This window comes from Pleurodeles waltl, chromosome 3_2 (assembly GCF_031143425.1).
Source record: "Pleurodeles waltl isolate 20211129_DDA chromosome 3_2, aPleWal1.hap1.20221129, whole genome shotgun sequence".
Lineage (NCBI taxonomy): Eukaryota > Metazoa > Chordata > Amphibia > Caudata > Salamandridae > Pleurodeles > Pleurodeles waltl.
In genome coordinates this window covers 181,443,901-181,460,386 of record NC_090441.1, presented here as the reverse complement: position 1 = coordinate 181,460,386, position 16,486 = coordinate 181,443,901, and the positions used below count along the sequence as shown (strand labels likewise).

Here is a 16,486-nt window from a genome sequence, read left to right as displayed (position 1 = left end):
TAAGTCTCTTGCTATGACTCTTGTTATGAGTCTCTCTTGCTATGATTCTCTTGCTATGAGTCTCTTGCTATGATTCTCTCTTGCTATGACTTGCTGTGAGTCTCTTGCTATGACTCTTGCTATGAGAAGATATCCACAGTAAGATACATAGGCAGGGTCAGGTGAGAGGCCCTGCAGGGGAGGGGCAGATAATATCCACAGAAGGATGCACAGGCAGGGTCAGGGGAGAGGTCCTGCAGGGGAGGGGCAGATAATATCCACAGAGGGATGCACAAGCAGGGTCAGGTGAGAGGCCCTGCAGGGGCGGGGCAGATAATATCCACGGTAGGATGCACAGGCAGGGTCAGATGAGAGGCCCTGCAGGGGAGGGGCAGATAATGTCCACAGTAGGATGCACAGGCAGGGTCAGGTGAGAGGCCCTGCAGGGGAGGGGCAGATAATATCCACGGTAGGATGCACAGGCAGGGTCAGATGAGAGGCCCTGCAGGGGAGGGGCAGATAATGTCCACAGTAGGATGCACAGGCAGGGTCAGGTGAGAGGCCCTGCAGGGGAGGGGCAGAAGATATTTTTAAGAGGAGACATAGGCTGGGTCAGGTGAGCTCCAGCCACGAAAATATGATGAAGTGTTAACCGTGAAAGATGAAAACCCTACATGGGTGTTTGTACTGGGAAACCCTCAGTTGAACTAATCCCCCAAAAATGTGCAACCACACACCTCCCGCCTCCCATCCACATTTTGTAATGTGGCAAATGTCCTGAGAGCGACCAGGGCGGCACCTATCTGCAAGGAGTTCTGCAGGCAAAGACCACTGTGAGGAAGGGGCCGTGAGACCCTGTGGGGGCTCTGGAGAAGGGAGAAGCGGAGGTGCTGGAACAGGTTTCAGAGTGGGGGTGCTGCCACCGGTGTTGCATTACTGAAGACATAGGGATTGTGAAAGATCCAAGCATCACACAAAGTACAAGGGTGGCAAACGAGTCAGAGTGGTAAGTGGTCAGGGTGCGCTATGTAGCCTTTCGGAGCACACTGTTGCCAATATATTTCTACACATTGTGTGGTAGTGCGTCTCATTTACAGAACGCACATTTCCATTTAAATCGCTACTGACTTTGCACAGAGATGCAGTTTTTCTGCTGAAGTGTAGAGGACACACACCATAGATTAGGTGAGGGGTGACAGTGAATATTATTCTTTTGCACATCACCAAGTAAATTGCCTTGATTCATTTTGATCGTATTAAAACCTGTGTTTCCATCACATTTTAGAATTACAGAAAAGCTGTGCTTCATTGGTGCTTTCTTAACTGCTGCTTAAAGTTTGTTGTGTGTTAGAATAAAATAGACATCCTACATCCTTTCCCTTTCCACTCTGTGTGCAGCAGGGAGACTGGCTCATAGTTCCCTTTACAAAGTTCTCCATTTAGTAGTAAGAGAAAGAAAAGTAAACACTAATCTCCATGTTAAACAAATAAACAGGAATTCGTCAGAAGACAGAGCTTGGCATTCGACCTTTGTGTGTGAACCACAGCAAAAGTGACAAAATAGCTTCAAAATTTAAATACATCTTTATTACTCATTCGCCTTCTGAACTCTTGCATGGTTATTATGCTGCAGCACCCCCAGCACCCCTACGTCGAGCACCTATGGGGAGAAGATGAGCTCTCTCAATGTACCTGTGTTCAGACAGAGTTACGGACGATGGGTCTAATTTAGACATTACTCCGGAGGAGTTACTCTGTAATAATGGTGACGGATGTCTTGTCCGCTGAAATCCAAATCCCATTATGTCCTATGGGATTTAGATTTCGGCGGACGGGATACCCGTCACCGTTGTGACGGAGTAAATTGTCTGCGAATATCTATATCAGGCCCTATGTCAGTGCTCAAATAAACAGAAAAGACCGTGCCCTAGGTTACCTCTCTAACAAATCTTACGTCTTCTTCCAATAGATGGCTTGGGTTTGAGTACCCAGAATTCCAGGGGCAACAGTTTATCCTAGAGAAGGGGGACTACCCACGGTGGGAGGCCTGGAGTGGCAACAGCGGATACAGGACCGAGCACCTCCTTTCCTTCCGGCCTGTCAGATGTGCGGTAAGTGTCCGTCTGCCTTTGAGCAATCGTCCATGTTGTGTCGTTTGTGGAAGCCTAGCCCAGGCTAGCCCAACCAAAGCACACGTCAGCCATAACCAGCCTAGAGCGCCCACCGTCAGCTGTCACGTCATGTTACATCTAACCTAACATTCAGAGCGCCTACTGCAGATACTCAGGGCTTAAAGCCTTCCCATAAGACGTTGAGCAAGCATCACCAACAGCCAACCCAACCACATCGTAGGCACAGACTGCGTACTACTCCATGCCATATCTCACACTGCGAACAGTCACCGGGGCATGCAATAGCCTAATAAGCCTAATACACACTTACGCCCATATTTAAACTTTTTTAGCGCCTCATTTGCGTCAATTGTATTTTGTAAGTTTGCGCCAATTTTGCATCAAGAAACGACACAAATGCGGCGCTAAAAAAGTTTAAATATGAGCCTTAGAACCATCGCCACATTTCACCAAGGCATAGGACGCACTCGTCACCACCTTTTATTCAAAATTTACATGTGCACAAATCTTATTTGTCTTATATCCTTCTCCTCACATTTGTATAACAATTGTGACAATTTATGTTAAAAATTGTAAAATGTACAGAAAAAGTCAGCATACATTATTTTCCATCTTAGCTATCTTTGATTAGATTGAACTAATTATGCAGTGGAAATGATCGCCCAACGTACAGAAAAACACTGGAAGGAGGCAGGTGAACCAAAACCATCAGAATTTGTGAATGACAAAAACCACAAACTTCGCAAAACCTGGCAGGTAGAGAAAATAAAACCTGCACATCCCTACCCATAACACACACTTCTAACAGATTCTACCAGCTGTCTGCCCTAATAGCCATTCAAACAATCATCATGAACCACCATCACATAGTACCACATCATCACCAGCTGACCTTCTCATACACATACTGAATTCATCACTAACCATCATGCATATTGCAAATCAAAACAGTCATCAGCACCTGACAGTGAAAAACCAACCCATTGTGAAATGCTACTATCAACGGTGCTGTCTTTGTACTCATACCACGCTCCATATCATATCACCATTCAATAACACTCAGAGCAGTCTGTAGCGCTGCTATCCCATAATATCTCCAACCATTACCAACTTCCATCCCCTATCAGAAACTACCTCTATAGAATACCACAAGGCTTTCCATTCATAAAGAGCTCTTCCCGCCACACACGTCACTAACCACCTCAGCAAACTTTTAAAAATCAATGCAAGGTCTGTAAACCCAATTTTCACAGACTTGACAGCAACTGAATCCCAACTGTTCTTTTCTTCATCTGGTACATGAAATACTTCTCATATTGTACACAGTGGAACAATATCGCCCCAAGCGGAGAACCTCCATCTTGTGTCACTATGTGGTCTTTGGGGAGACCAACCTTACCCCACAAAAACAGCATACTGTGGAGGGGATTGAAGGCCCTAGGAGGTGTGGGCTTATTGGACTTACAATATGAGAATCCATAAACCCCTCTTACAGAAATACAAATAAAAAGTCAGTCTCCATAGCCACCACCAACCATCGGGGCAGTAACCACCTTCCACTGTTGGTAGGGCTACATAATTTGTGAAGTCCAGCCCACCAAAGTCAGAAGTCTGCTGATGCAGAAAGAAAAAGTAGCAGTGGGCGATGTATTCTGCTTTGCCAGCAGAGTTGGCGGAGTTTTGGCCACTCCGCGTTATGCTTGTCATGCGGAGTTCTGGCCAAATTCCTCCAGCCACTGTATGGCAAGTGTTTTCTTGCACATGGATCTGCACCGGTAAGTAGGCAAGCGCAAGCAAGATTTGGCGTCCCCTAGTGCAATTTTCTTGTCATTAGGAGGGCACCCCGTGAGATTTCTCCAACGCAAGCAGTAACAGGAGGTAGTGACTATTCACCATCAGGAAGCTGTCCCTGGATTAGAAAATCTACTGGAGCAGCAGCAAAATCTACTCCAGAAGCTTCACCCGCTGGCAGGCTATGTGATGCCATTGGCGCTGATTTTTCAGTGTGGAATGAGCTTCCAGCACTAAATTACAAAGGGAACAGTGCGACATGCCTACTTCCACCTGTTTGCAGAATTCTGCAGAATCTTGTGGAGTTCTTCTGCAACTCTGCAGAATTCCATTGAGTTAAACTCTGTGATGTCTGCTCAGGCCTAAGAAAAAGTATGTTGAACAACTACCCCCTTTGTGTTTCGAGGATGTTGAGGCCTTTGGGGGGAAAATTAAAAATCAATAAAGTACAGGTTTACAAAGCTACCCACACAGCAAGGGGAATTCAGTTCTTGTGCCCACAGTATGCCAGATCTTGAAAAATTGTTGAGTCCCAACTCCATGCTGACCTTGACACCAGCTGCATCTTTATTCACTAGCTTGGAGATTTCCACCAGGATAGAGAGAAGAAATCTGAGGCAACACTCAAATCTTTCTCAGAAGACACATAGGCCCATATTTATACTTTTTTAGCGCCGCATTTGCGTCAGTTTTTGACGCGAAAGCGGCGCAAACTCACAAAATACAATTGTATTTTGTAAGTTTGCGCCGTTTTTGCGTCAAAAAGTGGCACAAATGCGGTGCTAAAAAAGTATAAATATAGGCCATACTATCTATTGAAGCTCTGTCGCTCATAAACGGCAGTCAGTCACTCCCAGAAGCAAAGCTGTAAGCCTAGAAGCCAATCCTCTTTAGAATAATGACACAATTCCTTGATTCCTTTCACCCTTCAGAGCAGCATCCAAAAGTAGAAGGGGAAAGTGCGCATCGCCAGAGAAATCCGGAGGGGGCAGGAGCCCTGAGCCCAGAGCCCAGTGTCCAATCAGAAGGGCAGGAGCCCTTTAAATTTTCATCGCGCTCCCGCCGTCGCGGGAAAGCGCGCATCGCCAGAGAAATCCGGAGGGGGCAGGAGCCCTGAGCCCAGAGCCCAGTGTCCAATCAGAAGGGCAGGAGCCCTTTAAATTTTCATCGCGCTCCCGCCGTCGCGGGAAAGCGCGCATCGCCAGAGAAATCCGGAGGGGGCAGGAGCCCTGAGCCCAGAGCCCAGTGTCCAATCAGAAGGGCAGGAGCCCTTTAAATTTTCATCGCGCTCCCGCCGTCGCGGGAAAGCGCGCATCGCCAGAGAAATCCGGAGGGGGCAGGAGCCCTGAGCCCAGAGCCCAGTGTCCAATCAGAAGGGCAGGAGCCCTTTAAATTTTCATCACGCTCCCGCCGCGCGGGACGCGCGCGCGTGGCGCCCGGGCGAAGCCCGGGCCAAGGGCGGGCCCGTCCTTGCCCGTCATTGCCAGGAAGAGCCAGGGCAGGGCCACCCCCTGACATTTTTTAATAGGTAAAGGCTGCCTGAAGGAAGCACCATATGGTGCTGTGGGTGGAGTGAGGCACCCAGAAAGATCTTCAACAGTTCGGAACTCCAACGCCCTAAACAGGTTCCACAGATGCAGGACTTGGGCAGTGGCTGACAACTATCTACCTACCCGGACACCTTTTCAAACAGAGGTGATCAGCCCTTCATGCCTCTTAGATATCTCAGCACTCCCTAACACAAACCTCAGCAGAGCTAGACAGGGTGAGGAAAAGAGAGGGAGAGTGCTCACAGGAAATAGATTGCTAAACTTTTGCACAGGATCTGAGTGTCCTACCAAAACAAGATGGGTAGACGGAAGGGAGGGATACCTTTGGAAGAAGCAGGCAATAACAAGACCTTAGACGGCTTCCTCCAAAAAGCGGTAGGGGCACTAGAAAAAGAAATTGAACTGGTCGAGCGCCGTCTAACTGCTCCCCCATCCTTCTTTTCACCAGCTTCCCAGCCCCCCTCTGCAGAACCACCAGCACCAACCACCCTCACAATTCAAACACTCAACGCAGAACCCTTGGACAGAACCATACATTCTTCGGGATCTACCCAGCCTACGCCAATCAGGCCTACACCCTCCCCAAATCATGGCACAAAGGGCAAAAGGAAACGGGGGGAGACGAATCTAAAGAACAAACGGGCCCGTGTCCTGGACCCCTCTGTCCATACCGTATCTACCAGACCTAAGGATCATATACCTGCCCAAACTACCAACTATGGCAACCTGGATATTACTTCTATTACAGACTTTATTAAAGATGAGTTTCTAAAACAACTACATCCTATAACAATCCGTCTATTAGCCATCGAGGAGAAACTCGATGCCCTCATTAAACCCAGCCAGCCAATCCCCCCTTCCCCATCGGGTTTGCACTGCCTGCGACAACACCCTATCCTTGGCCCCCCTGTCAATGATGCCAGTAGTCCCCTTCTCCCACCACCTATGGTTCACAAGCCAAAACCACCTTGCTCTGACACACTACATCAACTACCGAAGCTCTCTACACCTAGTCTGGCTAATCTCCCTAAAAAGTGGTACACAAAGAGCGATTCCTCTTACCTAAGGCGGACTGGTGAAATTGCCCCTTCCACAAACACGGGCGCCAAACCCCATAGAACCCACCCAAATATCCCAGTAGATCAGATGCGCAGGGACTCAGGAACTAACATGGGAACTTTACATCTACCACCAGAAGCCTGCCCCTACGTGCTGGTTATTACGAACGTCCCTAAGCTCAAGTCCATCATCCCAGAATCATTCACAGAACTGAAAAACAAGGTTATTCATTGGTTGCATAAACATGCTAGATTCGCATTCCATATGATACCCTCAATATTAATGGTGAGGAGGGTGGGTTGGGTGGGTCCACTCAAAAACCCTGGTACTGGGGACTGTATTGTTATTAACTTTAATGCGCCCTCCCTTGTCGAACAGCTTTCCCTAAATGCATGCCATCTCAACCCCCTAGGGGGGGCCACTTCACTTTGCAGGCTTCAGGCCTTTTACCCCCATAAAACTGCACCAGGCTTCAAGGGGGTGACAATGACATCCAGAGATTTTCCTAGGGCTCAGATGCCAACTGATTTCCAGCCAAGTTGCAATCCTGCCTCGCCCACACTCTCCGAAAACGATTGACTATTACACATGACTTTTCCTAATTCCCGAGGTTCAAGCAACTGGAACAAAAACTATCCTATAGCTGGGAAAAATGAAACTTATAAAACAGGGCAAATCAACTGTGGGGCCGAATATACTCCCATTAGCAACACTAGTGAGTCTACTCTAACTCCCGCTCTCGCCCAGTCAGACTATCTTAAATGTTCTGAAATCCACTTCGGGGGAACAGATAAGGAGCGCAGGGTGATTGAGATTAATTTAGCTGCAGTCCCACTAGATCACAGCAAACCCGCAGACCCACCTCTACTCCAGGTATTTGATTGGCTTAGGCCACCCCCTGTCCTAGATGGGGCTGGAAGCACCCTAGACACGACTGAGAAGGGCATAATGCTTCCCCACGGTACCCTAGTCCCGAGAGAGAATCCCGTGGCTGAAGCTCCCCATAACAAACCAGATGGCTTAGATACCATCCTCAGTTGGAACATTGCCGGGTTGGAGAGTAAAATGAACAACCCTGAATGGGGAAAATTTATAGACAAACATAAAATATGTCTCTTCCAAGAAACATGGGCGCTGGAGCCTAAATACAGAATCGGTTACAAAAGCTACTGGGTTCCAGCAAATAAGGTGAATTCAGGGAGACCCTCAGGTGGCCTGCTAATATGGCTCAGCTGTTCCCTCAAATGCCAAATTGAACCAATTGATTTGGGCTGCCCTGATCTAATGGGTCTATCAATACCATCTCTTAGAGAGAAACCACTTTTAATAATTAACATCTATAATAGGAGCCTGGGCAATAAATATGAGTCCAACGCACTGTCTATTTTAGACAATTTTCTCACCGATAAATCACCCTCTCATTTTATTCTCATTGCCGGAGATTTTAACACCACTTTTGAACCCTACTCGCTGGCCCAGGAACTATATAAAGATGAAGATGCTCATTGGGGCATCCCCCAGCTGGTGTCAAGCAAAAGACCTAAAATCAACAGACTATCATACCAGCTCATGGACATTACACTGGCACACGGCCTCCGGGCTTGCAATGGCCGTTCCCGCTCGGATCTTAACCTTCACCCCACATTTAAACGTGGGTTGCAGAAGAGCCAGATTGATTACATCTTGCTCGACATCCGCCCTTGGGGTCACATGGTCGATATGAACATCACAGAACATGAGGAAAGCGACCATGAACCACTGATTTTATCACTCAGGAACCTACTACCCCTACTTGAAGTCTCCTGCCCCAAGTCCTATAGACAGCAGCTCGCACTGACCAACAACAGGCGAAATGTTAGATGGAAATCCCTGAACACTGACATAACCACTTTGGCAAAAGTGTACAGGCAGCTGGCGGACCATATGGAATATATACTTCAACCCACGAAAGATAGTGGTGGGCTTATAGCAGCCCACACACTGTTTTTTAACTCTTTAAAAACTCTACTTACTAAAGAGTCGGCAACAGAGCCTAAACAGAACTCTAACGCAAGATGGTTCAACACTGCATGCAGAGAAGCACAGCATAAGTTGCTGAGAGCCCTAAGAGGTGGCCAGATGGATTATATAAGGGAAGCTAGAAAAGACTACAAAAAGGAACAAGGTAGAGCCCGTAGGAAATGGGATGAATCAAGATGGGTCCTCCTCCTGGAATCTGCTAAAACAAACGACACCACGAAATTTTGGAAATTGGTAGCTGATGCCAGCAATGAACCACACCGTTCGCCTGGTGCCTCAATACTCCCTGCAGAATGGTCCGACCATTTTTCCCAATTATACCTGGGGACCACCGATGCTGCTTCCCGGGATCTGATCCATATCATGACCTCCGAGACCCCCAAAATTGAATTCACTTTGGCAGATACCAAGGCTGCGATTGCCTCAATGAAATGGGGAAAGGCCCCCGGCCTTGATAAAATACCAGGAGACCTTTACAAGACGAATCCAGATGTATGGGCCCCATACTTAAACCTCATTTCCAATGAGATAGCTGCTGGAGCACCTGTTCCGAGCTCCTGGTTGGGAGCAGAGATAGTCCCCATTTTTAAGAAAGGCGACCCCTCTAACCCTGCCAACTATCGCCCAATCTCCTTACTCGACAACTTCCAAAAAATCTTTGCAAAGCAAATTTTGTCCTGTCTAGAAGACTGGATTTTAGAAACAAACGCCATCTCTGATCTACAAGCAGGGTTCAGACCAGCAGTCAGTACTATAGATCAGGTGCTAAGATTTTTAACAATAAAATGGAAAACTGTAGAAATAGGAAGGGGTAACCTTTACGTAGTTTTTATTGATCTCAGAGCCGCGTTCGACCTAGTCCCCAGAAACCAGTTATGGCTGACGCTAGCCAATATGGGTGTCCCGCATGGCCTTCTGAAACTTATTACCCGCCTACATGAAAATACCTATGCCCAAATCAGGAACGGCAAGAAGGGTGATCTCACAGAACCAGTGGCTATTGAGAGGGGAGTTAGACAGGGGTGCGTTCTGGCCCCAACTCTTTTCCTATTATACATAAACAACTGTATCAAGTACTTAGCAAACTGCACAAATGATTCTCCCAAGCAGGCTGGAACCAAAGTCCCCTGCCTACTCTACGCAGATGACACTATTCTTTTGTCTAAATCACCCATGGGAATTCAAAACTTGGTAAATCAGTTTGGTGTATACTGCAGAAACTATGGATTAGACATAAACCATAAGAAAACTAAACTTATGATATACAGCGCCCCGAACAAGAAGCTCAGCGCAAACATAAAGATGGATTTAACTCCCCTGGAGAGAGTAATGGAATATGACTACTTGGGCATTAGACTATCTGACAAGGGCAGCTGGGAGCCAGCCATAAGGAAAGGGGCACTAACAATTAGCCAAAGATGTGGAGTAATAGGACGCAAAGCTAGCACTGCCACAAGCCCCCTTCTGATCCTTATCTCTGAAATATATAAAGCACAAATCCGTGCTGCGGCTCTATATGGAGCAGAACTTTGGGGATTACACAGACAGATGGATACTCTCCAAACCAAAGAAAATAACTTCCTCAGACACATATCTAGACTGGGGAGGGGCACGCCAATGCTCCCCCTCAGACTGGACCTGGGCTTAAATAGTATCAAAGACATAGCATATCTAAGACCACTCCTGTATTGGGTCAGACTATGGAAAACAGACGAACTTGAACCCTACAGGGCAGCAGTTAAAGAACTATTACCACCTCATCACGGATGGGAAAAGGTACGGTGGCTCAGGGAGATGAAAGCGGCATGGACCAAACTGAGTCTATCCCAGTACTGGGAGAACCCCGAGATGATTCCTGGCAGTGCTAAACGCCTGATCAAAGAACATTATTGGGCAAAAATCAACGAGGAATCTCTCGGTTCAAATGGGTCAGGTCGGCTGACAGCAGAATTCCTGCTGGTCAAACACGTTCCCTTCCCTGAAAGCTCCCTGGATCTACCCATACCAGCCCGTGCTCGCTCTCTACTACTCCAGCTCAGGTACGGGACATTGGCGGTCAATAGCTACACGGCTGGTTGGTCGACTAACAGTTCCCCATCGGACAAATGCATAAATTGTCATTTATGCAAGGAAACAGCTGAACACATCCTATTTTTTTGCCCTCTGTACAAAGGTCCCCGAGGGAAGTGGATTATTCCCCTGTGCAGAACACTCCATCCACTATCCCGCAACAGTCTATTCAGAATATGTAAATACGACACTTCCATACTGATAATCAGCGCTGTTTCTAAATATCTGGCAGCAGCATGGAAAATTCGTAATAGGACTATTCTAGATTTTAACTCACTGTTTGAAGAGCTGTTTAGAAAACAGTAAATCAGCATCCTGTTATATCAGCCTTGGGCTCTAATTGTAAACCGCGACTTATTGAGCACAAAAGACCGTATTTCTAAATAAGTGCTACATCGAGTTATTTTAACTAAAGTGTTTTATAAATTTAAAATTATATTTAACTTTATAATTGTCAAGATGCAATTTATTGGATTAATTAACCCAAAAGAACTAATTAACCTAGAGCATCATCTACCTCTGTCTGACTTCTTAAATTTTTAATCAGTTTTACTGCCTGGAGTTTCAATGCCTGATTTTATATAGAGATGTGCCACACAACAGCTTTTACGTTATTATTATTTTATTGTTCAGGGTTATGTACAGGGTAAGATCCAGAGACTATTCCGAGCACCTCTTTCACCCCACCTATTTATGTAATCTTTCTCAGGCAGCTACTGGACCCCTACTTTTTTTTATTATTGTTCCTTTTATTGTGTACTGGTTTATGGTTTTTATCTTTCTGTACGTATGTATATATTTTTAAACCTTTTAAATGGCCCAAATTTGGACCGAATAAACTATTGATTGATTGAAGTAGAAGGTATTACCATCAATTTCAGTTTCAGCTACCTCATTCGCTCCACTTCGGCCTGAAAACATTCTTGTCCCCTTTGTTCTTGGGGTTAATAATATCACAATCAGCTCATGAGCCAGAAAGATCCCCTAGACCCTGATGTCCCAGATATGGTAAGCATTACACCTGCTCCCTGCTGGATGCCCAAACCACCATCAGAGACACTTCCCTCCTACACAAAGTTCCCAGGAAAAGAACACTAAGGGCCTGATTAAAGAAAAGTGTCACTGCATCGAATGCAGCGCCACTTTTCTTGCGCTCCTTACCATGGCGGTAATTAGGGAACTAGAATCAACATTTTTGATGCTAATTTGGTGCTTTGCAGGATTAGCGTAATTTTTTTTTACACTAATCCTGCAAAGCCAATTAAGGGCCGTTGAAAACAACGGTGTGCCTCCTTTTAATGCCTGCTCTGCGCAGGCATTAAAAATGCCGCAAGTAAATCTTTTAGATTTCTTTGCACCATTTTTTTAGCCCCCTTAAAAGGGGAACGCCTCCCTTGCATATATTATGCCTTGAGCAGGCTTAATGTGGCGCAAGGGGTTACAAAGTGGCGCAATGCATGCACTGCGCCACTTCTTACATTTGGTGCGGCTATTTTGGCCTTGTTGGGCCACTTTAGCATTAAAAAAATTACGCTAATGTGGCACAAGGAGGCGCTAGGCCCTCTTAAATCAGGGCCATAATGCAGCAACCATAAGGTAAATGTTACAAAGCTTGCAAATTTCTCAAATGAAATACTAGAAGAAAAATTCACCTAAAAGAAAGTTTGCAGGAGGAATAACTCCCCAACCCCCACTTTTAGTAGGAGAAATATCTTGAAAAAAAATTTTTGTGATAAAATTCCCCTCTGTCAACATAGCTGTAAACTTCGATGACTATGAAAAGTATGAAGCTTGAAAATATTACCTACGCCCGAGGGCCAAGTTAAAAACCTACCTATCCACAAGCTTATTCAACAAAGGCAACACACAATGTCAACTAACCAACACAATGAACACACCCACCAGGATCAAGGAATAAAGCATGTACTCAGCAATCGGCCTTGAACTAGCCTACCATCCAACTTTTTATTGTATGTACCTTGAGCAGATGTGAGGTGCACATCTGTTGCTGGAGAGGCAGAAGTCCCACCACCTGGAGTTTCTGTGACCTTCTCTTTTTATTTTGGAACAGAACCACAGTGACAGCAAGGTGACCCTCCATGAAGGCGAGAACTTCCAGGGCCGCAAGTTTGAGCTCTGCGATGACTACCCATCACTGCAGGCCATGGGCTGGTGCAACAAGGAGGTGGCTTCTGTCAAAGTGAATTCTGGGAGGTAAGCAATGCCAGATGGTTGAGGGGGCAGGCAGGGACGTGGCTTGAAAAGAACCAAATCAATAAATTGACAGTCTTAGGGAGTATTGTAAATATTTTTAAAACACTTGAAAGACTAGATCCATTGCTCTTTGTGTTCTATGATTTGGTTTATCCTATAGTTCTAAGGCTCCATATTCGTATCCAAGGACTCAGAAACTTCCATTTAAACTAGATATAGTGTGGGACAAATATCCAGAATGGACAGAATTACCATATCGACATAAGAATTTGTGATACTAAACTCAGGAAGTAAAACAACATTTGTGGCAAGTGGTAAGTTGCCTAGATCAATATAAACACACCTGGCATCTCACCATCAGTGTGACAAAATGTCTCCATAGACTTTAATGGGGTGACCTCCTTATCACACATACATCACCTTCAAAAAAAGTGGTCATTCTCTATTCACCTTAATGGGATTTCCATAAAACACCTGACTTCTTCCGCATTTTTGAGTCAAGAAGTTGAGGATATTTATAAATGCAGAAAGTGATAAAAGGTCTCCGGGGAGGTGATTACCTAGATCACGATTCCTATAGGATATAATGGGATTGCAATACGGCAGAGGGGATATCCGTCATGTTTGTGATGGAGTAACGCAAGCCAAACTCTAAATCAGGCCCTAAATGAGGTACAGGAAGCAGTATTTAAAGGCAGCGCTAATGGCAGAATGTGATGGCATGTTTTTACAATACATATATGCAGACTGATTTGCTGTTTGCTCTTTTTGCCCAATTCCTATGTTTGCAGCTGGGTGGCCTATCAGTACCCTGGCTATCGAGGGTACCAGTATGTGCTGGAGCGAGACAAGCACAATGGAGAGTACCGGAACTACAGTGAGTACAGCACCCAGGCCCACACCAACCAGATCCAGTCCATCCGCAGGATCCAGCATTAAGATCTGCTCCTCGTCACCAGTCCACAGATATCTGCCTGACCCTTGCAGTGAGACACTGACGTGTAACTAATAGTAACTAATAAAGGATTTATTTGAAAAAACATAGGCTCTCTCGCTCCACTTCTTGTGTCATCCTACAAGATATCACAGTTTACCCACGTCTCAACTGGGTCTACGGGTTCCCCTGTAGTTTGTTTTATTATTATCCTATAAGGTGAAGCAGCTTTTCACAAACCCCACCTCCACTTTTCTATGTATGGAGAACCTGGCTTAGACATTGGTGGGTTTCAATACAGGCTTTGTGACTTTGGGGACTTCAGTTTGGGGATGTACCACATGGTATTGTGCAGGTACAGCCTGGTATCAGGAGTGGACAGGACTAGGAAAAATGTGGGGAGTTTTGAAGGGCCCTCAGTCATTGACCATGGTAATCCTGTCACGTCACTGTAGCCTGTGCAAAGAGTGCAAGCCTAAAGTTACAGATGATGAGAGGTGGGGGTGATGTTTCCTCATGAGTTGGTGGTAAATTAATCTAGCAGCCTGATTGTGAACCAATTGTAATTTCTGAATAGTGCATTCAGGGAGACCTACATTGAGTGAATTAGCGTAGTCAATCCGTGAGATAATGATGCAAGAATGACCTGGATAAGAGCTTCGGGGTTTAAAAATGTGCAGATTTTCTTAGTTTTCTGAAGTTGCAGGAAACAAGACAAAGTCACTGCCTCTACTAAAAGATTTTTATCAACAAGGACTCCAAAACTCTTTACTGAGTTCTTAGGTTAGGGGGGAGCACTCATTCTCTCTGGCCAAAAAGTAGACTGCCAGGGATCATATGTGTTACAGGTTAAGACAATCTCCGTCTTATCAAAGTTTAATTTAAGTTGATTGCTATCCATCCCATCTCAGATGAATAGCATTGTGCTTTGAAACATTGTTTTAGAAGCCGGAGCATTGTCAATAACAAAGAGTAATTGCATGTGGTAGGCATAATTGTAAATTCTCACCTTAATTTTTTTTAAGGAATAGACCAAAGGGCTTTTATACAAATTAAAAAGGTGGGGGGGTAAAATCACCTTCGGGGTACTTCACAAGAAAGTTGGACCTTAGGAGCAACAAAAGGGGATAAACGAACCAACTGAAAGTGGCCTTTTAAAAAAGAGGCAAACCAGGGTAAACTCGCGGCCTCGACCCGCTCCATTAGCAACTCATGGTCAACCACGTCAAATGCTGCAGAAAGATCCAATAGCACCAGCCCCTGGGTGATGCCCCTGTCAACCTCTTCCCTCATGTTGTCTACTACAGAGAGGATCACCACTTGCTTGCTTCAATTGTATGTGATGAAGGGTGGATGTTGGAGGTGGCAGCACGTTCTGGTTGACTGAGGTGAGGCCCTAGCCAGGCAGAATCTACCACTCCCGTCAAGGGTGGGTGATTACACGCACTGTATAACCTGCGCTCACTGTTGGGTAGCTTGGCACTGAGCAGTCAGGGTTATCACAGGGGAAATGTGTATAGCACTGGCACAGCACTCTTACACAATAAATACACTGAGCCTCACAAAAGAGACTTCACCCGTTGTTTATGTAAAGAAGATTTCTTTTCAACACACATATTAACTAACACAACATGTAAATCATGTTCTTCTGGGCATAAATCACATTCAGAAATATCGCTAGCACTACTAGGCCCAACCGTGTTAAAAAGACATCTGCAATAGCAATGGCATTTCCAGGCATCCTGGTCTGCTGGCCTGCGCCTTACCTCTTTGGTCCAGATTAACAAACATTTTGCGCTGGGTTTGCATCACAAAACTGACTCAAACCTGCACAAAATGTCTTTTTTTACTTCACTTTCAAGCTCAAAACCTGTTTGTTATGCTGGTGAGTTCCCTCTAAGTAACAAAGCAGCGCTTAGCTGTGCCAGAGACGTTCTAAGACAGACCTGGCTCTATCAGAGGGGCCCAGCCTTTCAGGGAGGCCCTTTGATAAAGCCAGGTCTGTCCTGCAGAGTCTTGCCCTGATGACCTTTAATAATTGTTTTAAATATCGCTTCCCTTTAATTTATTTTTAATGTGGGTGATGTGTGAGGGTCCATTATAGACATTTGGCAGAGAAATGTTGTGTTTATATTTCATGCAACATCCATAAAGATGTTCATTTTAGATCAAAACATGATCCCACATATTAGAAATGAGAGGGTGTCACAGATATTATTTGTAGTTATATTAGTGAGTTGCTGCTGTGTTACAAAATTGAAAACACACGTCAGTGTCCCTGAATTTGAGATGTAAACACATTTAGAATTTTGACGTGCATCTGTCACTGTCATTGACCTGGCCAAGAAGGCATGAAAGAGCTGAAACTGGATCATAAATTCAAACCTACTCTGAAAAGGAACCCCCAAAATACATTTGACCAACTCCCCAAATCCTTAAGATGCCCCTGTGCTGTGCTTTGCATTACTTTGCTAGGTCAATGGGGGGCATTCAATTGGTGGGGCATGGGCGTTCCGTGCTCCCACCCATGGTTTTTGACACAAACCTCTAACAATAGTAGACCAGGCTTTGATTTAAAAAGTAACACCACTTTGAAGTAAGTGTTAAAAAGGAGAAAATGCTTTTATTTTTCCTACCTTTTCCCACATGCACACATCCAAATTGGGAAACGTTTTCAAATCAGTCTAAATACAGTATTTTTTGCTGGAGGGTACCCTTCCAGTACAAAACCTATGCAA

The 16,486-nt window shown here is 45.4% G+C and overlaps 1 protein-coding gene across 1 annotated transcript in view; it reads left to right on the top strand.

Annotated features, from left to right (window-relative positions):
* Nucleotides 1–13,856, top strand: part of CRYBA2 (crystallin beta A2) — a 35,132-nt gene extending 21,276 nt beyond the window's left edge. Inside the window, exons 3-5 of the mRNA XM_069227125.1 lie at nucleotides 1,949–2,090; nucleotides 12,672–12,814; nucleotides 13,606–13,856. Coding sequence (XP_069083226.1) covers nucleotides 1,949–2,090; nucleotides 12,672–12,814; nucleotides 13,606–13,753 — 433 coding nt within the window. The 3' untranslated portion in view covers nucleotides 13,754–13,856. The remainder of the gene's footprint in view (nucleotides 1–1,948; nucleotides 2,091–12,671; nucleotides 12,815–13,605) is intronic.
* The last annotated feature ends 2,630 nt before the right edge of the window (nucleotides 13,857–16,486 follow it).